The 11,515-nt window shown below is 29.9% G+C and overlaps 2 protein-coding genes across 4 annotated transcripts in view; both read right to left on the bottom strand.

The window, feature by feature from the left end:
* Nucleotides 1–1,420: 1,420 nt before the first annotated feature.
* Nucleotides 1,421–6,867, bottom strand: LOC17891271. Of its 3 annotated transcripts, none has more exons than XM_006299414.2 (14): nucleotides 6,688–6,867; nucleotides 5,869–5,980; nucleotides 4,061–4,173; nucleotides 3,843–3,965; nucleotides 3,159–3,343; nucleotides 2,971–3,046; nucleotides 2,786–2,872; nucleotides 2,607–2,687; nucleotides 2,475–2,507; nucleotides 2,305–2,358; nucleotides 2,176–2,217; nucleotides 2,030–2,108; nucleotides 1,847–1,917; nucleotides 1,421–1,742 (listed from the first exon to the last, which is right to left on the bottom strand). In XM_006299414.2, exons 1-14 carry the CDS (start codon nucleotides 6,859–6,861, stop codon nucleotides 1,617–1,619), a joined length of 1,356 nt encoding a protein of 451 aa, XP_006299476.1. In that variant the 5' UTR covers nucleotides 6,862–6,867; the 3' UTR covers nucleotides 1,421–1,616. The 3 variants fall into 3 exon arrangements, with proteins under 3 accessions (XP_006299476.1, XP_023641488.1, XP_023641489.1); XM_023785720.1 differs by having other exon boundaries at nucleotides 5,869–5,976; nucleotides 6,688–6,802; XM_023785721.1 differs by lacking the exons at nucleotides 1,421–1,742; nucleotides 1,847–1,917 and having other exon boundaries at nucleotides 2,087–2,108; nucleotides 2,321–2,358; nucleotides 6,688–6,863.
* Nucleotides 6,868–8,082: 1,215 nt separating this feature from the next.
* LOC17890886 overlaps nucleotides 8,083–11,515 on the bottom strand; it is an 8,157-nt gene continuing 4,724 nt past the window's right edge. The window contains exons 3-13 of the mRNA XM_023785724.1: nucleotides 10,391–10,503; nucleotides 10,153–10,275; nucleotides 9,718–9,935; nucleotides 9,565–9,640; nucleotides 9,401–9,487; nucleotides 9,241–9,321; nucleotides 9,078–9,110; nucleotides 8,873–8,926; nucleotides 8,742–8,783; nucleotides 8,547–8,625; nucleotides 8,083–8,250 (exon numbers count right to left, since the gene is read on the bottom strand). Coding sequence (XP_023641492.1) covers nucleotides 8,126–8,250; nucleotides 8,547–8,625; nucleotides 8,742–8,783; nucleotides 8,873–8,926; nucleotides 9,078–9,110; nucleotides 9,241–9,321; nucleotides 9,401–9,487; nucleotides 9,565–9,640; nucleotides 9,718–9,935; nucleotides 10,153–10,275; nucleotides 10,391–10,503 — 1,031 coding nt within the window. The 3' untranslated portion in view covers nucleotides 8,083–8,125. The remainder of the gene's footprint in view (nucleotides 8,251–8,546; nucleotides 8,626–8,741; nucleotides 8,784–8,872; nucleotides 8,927–9,077; nucleotides 9,111–9,240; nucleotides 9,322–9,400; nucleotides 9,488–9,564; nucleotides 9,641–9,717; nucleotides 9,936–10,152; nucleotides 10,276–10,390; nucleotides 10,504–11,515) is intronic.

The following is an 11,515-nucleotide window of genomic DNA, read 5'->3' as shown; positions in this document are numbered from 1 at the left end:
GTAAAATCACATTGAAAGGTATTTTCCTAGAATGTATAATTTATTTAATATTGTAGAATCCGTGATTAATATTGTAAAATCCATTGATTAATATTGTAGAATCCGTGACATTCTACATATGGATTCTTATTGAAAGGAATTTTCTTAGCATGTATAATTTGTTTATAACAGTTTATTTTACTTTTTTCTTTACCGCATAAAATACTAAATACAGTTTATGTTGTATTTACATAAACGTTTTATTCGATATAACTTTAGAAGCAAGAGTACCCAACAAGTAAAAACAAAATCCGGACTCTAAAAATTACAAAGATTGTTTTAAAACTATCTCATCTTTGTGATGCTCCCACCAACACTTCTGTGTGAGTTCCATGTCCATTCTGATCTGTCGACCCACCATTCTTAGTAGGCCCACGTTGATTTTTAATGGGGTGACAAATATTTGACGACCTGTTTATTATGTCCAAGACCTGTTTATTATGTCCAAGATGCTCTAAAGACTTGTTTATCGACCTACATATCACCATATCATATTTTCATGTGTTTTTTTCTTCACTCACCCATCATGAATTACTCCAGCTACCCTCTTAATTGTGTAGTTCTCTCATGACGTTTAACCGAAAAGATATATGCACTTTATTGACATAAGTGGTCAAATCATTTCTTTTATACTTCTCCACATGCACCACCATATTTTTTGAAATCAGGGTGTCATAATTTATCTATACTACCAGACTGCAATGTTCTCATTGCGCACCAAAACCATCACCCCCTAACGGTGAGAGGCTTCTTGGCTCCACAGTCTTTTAGATTTGTCTCTGATACCACTTGCAACATCTCGACTATAACCTCTCTTAAAATGGGCCATCTCTTTAGTGGGCCTGGGCCATAGACCCACCGCTATCCGACAGCTGAAAAGGTCTAAAATTTTGTGTTCCGATCCTACAAATCACTACATGATATTTCCCGTGTTTAGTCCTCACTCACATTTCCAACAATCACTTTTTGTTTTTGTTTTTTAAGCTCAGTTTTATGTATTGTTTTCTCAATTGTTTCTTACTACTGGTCATTTATTTTAGATGTTTCCTTTTTCTAAAATAATTTAAAACATAGCCAACAATCTTTATATATATATCTGAAACAGGGGAAAAACATAATCATAGCCAAAGAAACATCTCAATGCTTGACCTAAGCTTCTTCCACGTCTTTGGAACCCAATAAAATATGTATCTGAAACTAAGTATGTCCAATGAAATATGTCATCAGTTTTCATAAGGAATAACACCAAACTTGGTCAAATAGGTATAGGAACCCCATTGTTGTAACTAGTTTCTTTGGCCACAGTTACAATGACATAACTGAGGCGCTCTAAGCAACTATGGCGACCAAATGTTGTTTGCTTGACTCTAGTGACTGGCGATCAAAAATTTGAACAGCCACTACTGAACACATTTAAATCAGCCCAAATCGTAGCGAGTACAAAACAAACAACAACATATATATGTTGATGTAACCAGTTTATACGTAGCCACCAACTACCCAACTATAATCTTTTATTCAAGGAAAATAAAATGAAAGATTAACAAATGATCTTCTGAAGCAAACTTGTACAAGATTCAAGTTGCCTTTGCTTTATGAGGTATCTCTTGTGAAACTTCCGCTTCTGCTGTGTTGTTGATTGTTTTATTCACTACTGGAGAAGGAAGATCTTTTAATAGAAGACTCTGAAGGAATCCAATCATCTGTGTGAAAGTAAAGCAATATAATGATATTCATTAATTAATACAATTATAATAATTAACAATCAACATATATAGGTGTTATTATTAACTGATATAAACAATACCAAGGAGAAGGCGATACATAGAAGGCTGAATCCAGGAAAATAGAACGGTGCATTTTCAGAGAGAAACAATGCTGTATATATCAAAACAAACATTATATAAGTTTTTTTCAATCTCCATATAATAATTAATGTTACACAAGATAGTAAACAATGAAGCTCATTTTAATGTGTTCATGCACGTACCTGTTAAAGGACTAAATACACATGGAGCTAAGACTCTAGCCAGGGACTGTACCCCAGCTATGCATCCTTGGACCTTCCCCTATATCAAGATGGAAGTCAGACATCAAAACATCATCATATATCATTTTGTATTTAGCGGGTGGTACCTGTTCATTGGATCCAACTTGTCTTGAGGCAATACCACAAACCTATAACCAAATCCAAGATATGTTTAAGCAATACTAAGTAAAAGTCTCCATTCCTAAAGACCATGATGCATGCTATTAAATTCTTACAGATGGCATGACAAACATGGCTCCGGGTACAAGCAAGGTCGTGGCATAAGGAACCTACATTGTTCAAAAACAAAACAATAAGGGCCCTTTGAATTTGCAATCCTTTAAAATTGTAATCAACCATCTCACACTCTCTTTGACCAAATATCTCCATGTAAAGGCTGACTCACCCATGCTGACCACGCAACACTTAGACAAGCTGCCTGCAAGACAAGAACATGATTAGGACATCAATTTATTTCTTGATGTCATAGATTAGTTAGAGTGAAATGAATCAATCTTTTTTAGTCTAAAGTGTTTACATTTAAAAATTCCATAAGCAGTCCTGTTGATATCACCCAACGTTCTCCAATGCCAGATACTAGTATCGGCAATATAAACAGCTGAGAAAATAAGTTTAACACAAAAATATCATTGAACATTTTATTTATTTATTTAACTATATATAAACTAGAACTACATATATTTTACAAAAATATACCTGGGAGGTGGAGCCAATGATGTTATCTAGTAGAAAGAGCTCAGCAAAATCATTTTTGTTGAACCCAAATCGAGCTTTCATAAAATACTGTTATTTGTCAATACATTTTTGTTTGTTAATTAATTAATAGTCTTTTTCAATTTTAACAAAAATAAGGAATGTAAAAGTGTGGAGATGAGAGAAACCATAAAAGCAGACACCATTCCACTTCGAGATAAGGTGACGAAGAATGTAACAACCAATGTTTGAACAAGTATGGTGCTGTTTTATAAAAACACGTATGAACTATTTAGTGTTATATATATTAAGTCATATATACGTACGTAGATGAAACCATGCATGCATACGTACATCGTATATATATGAAACGTACCTATTTCTTATCAAGCTGACCATATCTTTCAAAGAGGAATAGTTAGTGTTGAAGACATGTTTCTTAGTTTGTGCGTCTCTTAGATTACCACCATAATCAGAATTGCCGTTATCTTCATCGTGTAATCTCTCTTTGAGGAAAACTCTCATGTACACCAGACCAATGAATAATGATATAGCTGCCACCTAATCAATTATAATTTGTTTTGAGTAAAAATACAAATCTTTAAATTATGAAAAAAATATGAATTTTTAAAACTATCAAATCCCTCCATTAAAAGTTTCAACTTAATTTTATTATAGTAGGGTCACACAAAAAAAAAGTTTTATGATATCATTTAATATATCTATTTAGTCCTCAGGGTATATTTTCTTTTAAATAACCAATATAAAAAGTTATGGGGAAAAAAAACTTAGGAAACTGATTGTATATACGAATATTTTGATCATCATTTCAAAATTTTCTCGTAAAATTTTCAAATTTTTTTTTTTTATTACTTAGGGTAAATCCCCAGACCTATGCAAGGATCCGACACTAATCCCTGGGGAGAGGGTATTCTACGGATAGGATCCCCCAGTTTTTCAAATGGGACTTAAGCAAGAGGCCTATACCCATGTGGCCAAAGGTATATTTCGTTTTTGTTTGTATGTATTTATATATGATTCATGTATGATGAAACCATACCTGAAAAATCGAAGCTATAGGTAGAAAACGAGCTGCAAATGTTGCAAAAACTCCAGAAATTGTTTTGACACCGGCAAAAACTCCAAACATTGATATTCTTTTCTTTCCCTGAACGTTTTTGGCCTTACAAAAATAAACAAAATGACATCTTATAATAAGACAGAAACATCATATAGTCCTATAATTATATTTTGTTGAATTGGTAAGGAAGAGAGTACCACATAAGCATGAGCGAGACAGTCAACAGTGCCTTGGCAGACCATATCAAACAGAGTCTTGGTTATATAAAATGCGTAGAAGAAATTTGTATCTCTTCTATAACCTAATATTGCTGCATAAATTTACTACATTTAGTCGCTAGTAGCCAACTTTTCTTGTATAGTAACAATAACAATAACCAAAAACATAGTGATATGATGTAGTTTAGTAGTACAATAGGGTAGTAATAATTTTCTCTTCCGAATTCAACTTTTTGTTTTTGCTTTTGGTAGAAAGAGTTATTTTCTACATTACATAGGGTAGTAATATGATTTTGGATTTTGAAAGAGTTATAGATAAAAGTTCCAAAATTTGATATATTAGTTGCTATGACAAGTTTTTTTTTTTTTTTTTGGTCAATGACAAGTGTTTTTGGTTGTTGGCAGAACGAAAGACCTGTTATTACGTTGTCTAGCATTCTTGTCGAACTCGTGAGTCGTGAGGTGTCATATCAAATAAATAGATAATTAATCTTATGTATATTTTTATTATATGTATATTTTATTTATTTTTGTTGTTTAAACATATTTCGTGGTACACGTGATATATATTAAAAATGTCTTTTTCTAACAAAAATATTTTAAAAGAAATTTTGCCTTTAATTTGGTTGGTATATGGTAAGAAACATAATAGTGAATGATATTTTCTGATACCATTATACAAAATATTACCTATAAAAGATTTGTAGAATCGAATTAAAAAAATGAAATATGGAATATTCGAGTTTTTGCCTTAAAAATGGAATTAGAATTTTTTATTTACATAATAATTGTTTTATTTTACACATAGAAAATATTAACAATTGTATGTGGGAAAATAATTATTTCTTAATTCTTATGAATACTTGTTGATGGTAAACAACCTGGAGGAAGAATAGAGAGGCACATGGGAAGAGTGAGCAATGCTTTAAATACCATAAAAATAACTAATAATAGTAATTTATTATTTTTTTACAAAAAAGGAAAGTAAAAATAATTTATTTCTCTTAATATGTTAAGAAAATTACTTACAATAATAATATTCAATTATCACATCAATTTTAGGGAGATGTGCAACCCACAAATAGATTTTCTTTCAGGATATTCAAATGGACCGAAACAATGATTTATAATCCATATAGTCACATGATAAATGACAAGCAATCTACATCAGTAGAGAATCTGACCTAGACTAACATGACAACTCTTCTAATTCGTGTAGCTGAGTGTACAATATGATTGTTGGCATATGTGATCATGTATTCTTCTATACTTAGTGTAGCCAGCCATCTTTTTTCCTATATGAATCATCAACCCACCACTATGTGATTAGACAATCCATGTTAATCTCTTTATAAGATATATGAATTAACAGCTACAAAGATATATGAATGAATAGATGACAATATATATATATATATACTTTGAAAAATTAAAAAATCATGTACTTGAATAAGCCAAATGAAAGTGACGTGCAAAACGAGATTTACGTGGTGAAGCATCTCATACTTTTTTAACTTTGGCACTATACATTCATGGAATCGTTAGGTGTCCACGATCAAATAAAAAAAATCAAGGTATCTTTTGTTTTGGTAGTTTGGTACTCGTGCTTCTAGTTTTTAAAACGTTAGCAATTATCAGTGTATATATTAATGTATATAACAAATGATTGGCTTTGCATTTTTTCTATATATTTTTAGCTCAATGAGAACTAAAACAACTTATAAATTCTTTATTAAAATGGTTATAAAAAAATAAAATAAGAACAGAACTTGTTGATGGTAAGGAACCTGGAGGGAGAATAGAGAGGCACATAGGGATAGTGAGCAATGCTTTGATTCCATATTTGTCTGATAGATTCCCAATCACTGGCATCATTACCATTGTCCCTAGTCCTACTGCCTTTTTTTACCGTCAGTAAAAATGTTTACATAAATCAGTTTAACTATCTGAAGATTCTTATAATAAAGAAGCAACAATAACAAATCGGAAATATTTGATTCAGTTAAAACATGCAAACTCCAATTAAAATACAAAAACAAAATTTTCAATTAAAATGAATAATATGATTTTTTATTAGAAAATTCAGTGAGTTTTAATAGTGAAATAATTATTTATTTACCCAAAAGTTTTGTATTTTTTCATATTTAATGATTAGATTTGCTATTTTTGGTCACTAAAGCAACTATACATTTATATATGTTTTTTATTTATTTATTAATATAAAGTACATACTTACTTAATAGCAAACACTAACCTTCAAAATATTGGAACAAGAAAAACTCAAACATTTTCCACCCCAAAAAAAAAACTCAAAAATTACGTGTAAATTTTCCTTTTTAGAGTTTTATAAAAATTGTTGCAGTTTCTAGTGAATTCATAAAATCAAATTTAATTGCAAAAAAATTTCTGATTTAGTTTTGTTTTGAGGTCCATTTTATATCATGTACCAAAAATAATCAAATAATCAGTAAATAATGTTGTAAATCTCAAGGTTATATCAAAACTTTGAAAATTTCTGGAAGCATTTGTAATTACCAAAAGACTAAAAAGAGAAGTTAAAATGTAAAAGACCAAACATGCATTGATATGAGTAGAGAGTTTAGTACCACTTGTTGCACTCCGGTGAGGTAAACGGCGAGAGAACATGAACCATTTATGCCGGAGCAAACGGCGGCGACGGTGACGTCAGTCATCACCGGCCTCACCAAGAAACCAGCAAATCCGGACAAGAACACCGTCGTGAGCATATGTCTCAACTCTCCAATTCTATATTTTTCCATCTCTCCTCTCTTCTCTATTGATCTCCCCTAAGCTCACTTTAGGTTCTTGCAGAAAATAAATGTATATCTTATCAATCCACGCGACAAGATTCATATATTAATCACTATGTAATTATTCGTTATATTCAATGCATGTGTGGTCTGGTCAATGTTGTTTTTTTTTATTTTTTGAATGAATGAATGAATGTTAAATTTATTCAACCAAAAAAAACTGTTTTAAAATATATGCAGCTTGTAATAAACAGGTTACTTGAAAAAGATTAAAAAAACAGCTCTAATATTGATCTAAATTTGTGGTATGGTCATTGTCTAGAAAAGAAAAAAAAAATTTAATCAATAAAATAGAGTAACAAAGGCTAGCGAGTATAATTTTTTTTTTCAACACTATTTCTCAATATTGTAATAATCTACTTATCTTATCATTTCTTCACCTATTAATTCAAAATCTATTTCATTTGTTCCATAATCTTTCACATCATATCTCACTATTTTTTGTTCAATACATTTATATTAGTAGCTAAATATTTTTAAATAATTGAATGTCAAAAGGGTTATTGTTAGGATCTGATTCACTAAAAATGATTTTTATTTGTGTCAGTATGAAATGAACAAAATAAACTATATTTATAAAGTATGAAAGTGATGAATTTTGGTATAAAATTAAATTTATTTATTTATTTGTAATAAAATTATTGACTTCATATTTTTTTGGGATAAAAAAATTTATATCAATGGAAGAAAAAGAGTTACAAATTTAAACTTATATGTAATATTATTTTTATGAAAGTCTAATAATATTTTTTTCTTAAACATCTTTGTGTTCTTACTCTCATGGTCAACTTATTTGTTATTTTGAGGATAGGTTTTGAACTTCATTTTTGGGGAGATATAACAATAAGAATTAATTTTGGTTCAATATAATGCTATATGTTAGTTATCGTGGGGATCATCGATCCAAAAGTAAATAAATTAGAAATAAAAACATTTATTACAATATTTTCTTTAAGAAAATTAAGTTATTTTTTAACAATTAGCTGTAAGTCGTTATAAATGCAGGGGGGAGGTATATAAGAACCATATGGGTCATTTGACCCTGTTGAATTTTTCAAATTAGATGAATTTTTAAGAAAAATATCAAACTGACCCTTGTAAAATAACACAATTGAACCATATAATTTTTTTTTAATAACATAATTAACCTTTATAATTAGCTGTAAGTCGTTATAAATGAATATATTTTAAGTAAATCTGTACAACATTCAAGTTACATTTGCATCATCATATCTCTTATTAAATCTCTGCTATTCAAGGGTTGTTGATTGCTATGATCTTCACTTGTGGCAAAGAAGAATGCTCTTTTATCAGAAGACTTTGAAGGAATCCAATCATCTATGCATGGAAGGTAATGTCATTATTACAAAAATATATTAATAATCAACATATTTTTGATAAGTGATATGATTGCAAATATAAAGAATACCACAGAGAAGGCGATGCAAAGAAGGCTGAATCCAGGGAAATAGAATGGTGCATTATCCGATAGAAACAACGCTATAATATCAAATCCAAAATCAAATATTTGTTACAACGCAATAGAAAGTTATTTTCTAAGTAATAATTATGTGTTTTTTAATTCATGAATTGAATTGTGTAAACTGTTTATTTTCTTGTGTTCACGTACGTACCTGTCAATGGACTATATACAAATGGAGCCAAAACTCCAGCAAAAGCCTTCACCCCTGATATACATCCTTGGACCTTCCCCTAGAATCATATGGAAGAAATAATTAAATACATTATCTATATATTATTCTAGATACATTCTTTGAAAACGTTTACAAAAATGAGAAGTTGGGAGAAGAAATCTTTTACGATTTTACCTGTTCGCTAGATCCAACTTGTCTTGAGGCAATTCCACAAACCTATAACCAAATTCAATATGTGTGTTAGGCAATAAGAAGTTAAAAGCTCCATTACTTATGGACAATATATGAAGCCATAAAAATCTTACTGATGGCATCACGAACATGGCTCCCGGTACAAGTACGGTCGTGGCATAAGGAACCTATATGCGAGCAAAACAAACTACACTGTTGAACTATGTTGGACCAAAGATGGAACAAGGATGGCCATCTCAATAATACTTATAAAATACTATGTGCCATGTTTAACTTTTAAATTATGGATCTTATTTTTAGAATTTTCAATGAACTCACCCATGCTGACCACGCAACGCTAAGACAAGCTGCCTGCACCACAAACACAACCAAAATTCTTAGTTTTATATATATTATGGATAAATACATCGACTTATATACGATGTCACAGAATATTTATATGAAAACGAAAATATAAATATAGTTTTTAGCTAAAATTTACATTGAAAAATTCCATAAGAAGCCCTGTTGATAACACCTTATGTTCTCCAATGGCAGAAACCAATATCGGCAATAAAAACAGCTGTAAAAATAAATTTTAATTAGCAGCATGTATCAATGAAAAATATCTATTTCCTGTAAAACATTTTTACAATATGTACCTGAGAGATGGAGCCAATGATGGTAACCAACAACAAAAGCTCAGCAAAGTCATTTTTGGTGAACCCAAAACGAGCTTTGAGAAAATACTGTGTTAATTACAAAAGTTGAGTAAATTTTTGTTTTAACTGATAAATGAATGTAAAAGTGTGGAGATGAGATGTACCAAGAAAGCAGACTGCATTCCAGTTTGCGAGAAGGTAGCAAAGAATGTAACGACCAATGCTTGAATAAGTATGGTGCTGTGTTACAAACCATATCGATCATTATATTTAGGGTTATGTATAATTATATAGTCACATATTTTTATGAAACGTACCTATTCTTTATAAGGCTGATCATATCTTTAAAAGAGGAATACTTAGTGTTGAAGACATGTGTGTTAGATGGTGCATCTCTTAGAATCGGCTCCGCTAATATCTTTAGACCACCACCATCATATTCGTCATAGTCGTCATTGCCCTCATTATTGTCTAATCTCTCTTTTAGGAATATTCTCATGTACACTAGCCCAAAAAATAGTGACATAGCTGAAACCTAAAAGCAATATACAAGACAAAACTTAGAAAAAGTATGAATCTTCTCAACATACCCATTTTCTCAAAACTTTGGTGAATTTTCAACTGATATCATTTTAATATAATTTAGTAATTCTGTATCTTTTGTTGGATAACCAATATAAAAAAGTTATGAAAAAGTAATATGATCTCTTAATATTCGTCATTTTTTGTTTGCATGTACGATGATATGATACCTGAAAAGTCGAAGCTATGGGTAAGAAACGAGCTGAGAATGTTGCACAAACTCCTGAAATTGTTCTCACACCGGCTAAAACTCCAAACATCGATATTCTTTTTCTGCCATGAACATTTTTGGCCTGAAATATATTTGAATGATATGATATCCTCGTATTAATGTTATGAGTGATTTATATGATATTAAGACAAAAATATCATATACTATGATCATGGTAAAAAGAAAACAAAAGTTACCACATAAGCATGAGCGAGACAGTCAACGGTGCCTTCGCAGACCATATCGAATAGAATCTTGGTTATATAATATGCATAGAAGAAATTGGTATCCCTTCTATACCCTAATATTGCTGCAAAAGGTTACTATATATTTTAGCATTATTTGAACAAATTTTAATGTTGGAGATACAATAATAAATTGATTTTCTTTCCGGATATTCAAATGGACCGAAACAATAATCTACATCCATTAGTTACATGATAAATGACAAGCAATTCACATTTGTAAAAACAATTGGCGTAGACTAACATGACAACTCTTCGACCATATATGAACCATTAACCTACCACCATACTTGTGGTTTATACAATCTATTTTAACCTCTTTATAAGATATATGAATTAACAGCTCTATAGAAGATATATTAATCATCTTATTTACTTTGAAAAGAAAAATCATGTATTTAATTACTTCTTGTTTGTTTTTTTTGTTTTAGGTTTGTAAGTAGTAAACAATAATAGGAGATAAACAGCAAAAGAATAAGCCAAATGATATACACTCATGGAATCGTTAGGTGTCCAAGATCAAATATAAAAAAACTCAAGGTATCCTTTGTTTTGGTAGTTTGGTAGGTACTACTCGTGCGTAATTGTCTACTTTTTAAAACGTTAGCAATTATCAGTATCTTATATAATATAACAAGGTTTTTTCTAACTTTTCACCACGTTACGATATTTGGCGCTTTCTATTGATTACATGTGTCATCTTTTATTTTTAATTAATTTTTTCATTTTTATTTTTAACTAAAACATTTATGTCAATCTTAATTCCAAATAACCATATAATTAGGTAAAAATTAAAATAAAATTATTATGAAAAAATAATTATGAGTAAAATTATTAACTGGGATTAAAAATTTTTTTTTTTTGTCAACGGAATTAAAATTCATTTCTCTAAAGCAAAAGATATAACTAAAGTTTTAAAACAAAATCACATATTGCATATGATATATTACATATATATGTATATATGATTTACTATCACATAATTAAAAAATCTATTTTACATAATTTTCTTACATTTTATTTAAATTTTCATCCATCATATTTATTTTATTATAAAATACTCTATTCTTTTTTCAC

The sequence above is a fragment of the Capsella rubella genome, unplaced genomic scaffold (assembly GCF_000375325.1).
Source record: "Capsella rubella cultivar Monte Gargano unplaced genomic scaffold, Caprub1_0 scaffold_3, whole genome shotgun sequence".
NCBI lineage: Eukaryota > Viridiplantae > Streptophyta > Magnoliopsida > Brassicales > Brassicaceae > Capsella > Capsella rubella.
The sequence above is the reverse complement of the archived record's forward strand: the minus strand, read 5'-3'. Positions and strand labels throughout refer to the sequence as shown.

Coding starts and splice junctions, on each gene's coding strand:
- LOC17891271 (XM_006299414.2), bottom strand. CDS start 6,861: ATGGAAAAATATAGAATTGGAGAGTTGAGACATATGCTCACGACGGTG. Junction 2,688..2,785: donor TCATTGGCTCCACCTCCCAG/GTATATTTTTGT, acceptor TTATTTTCTCAG/CTGTTTATATTGCCGATACT. Junction 1,743..1,846: donor TATGTATCGCCTTCTCCTTG/GTATTGTTTATA, acceptor ACTTTCACACAG/ATGATTGGATTCCTTCAGAG.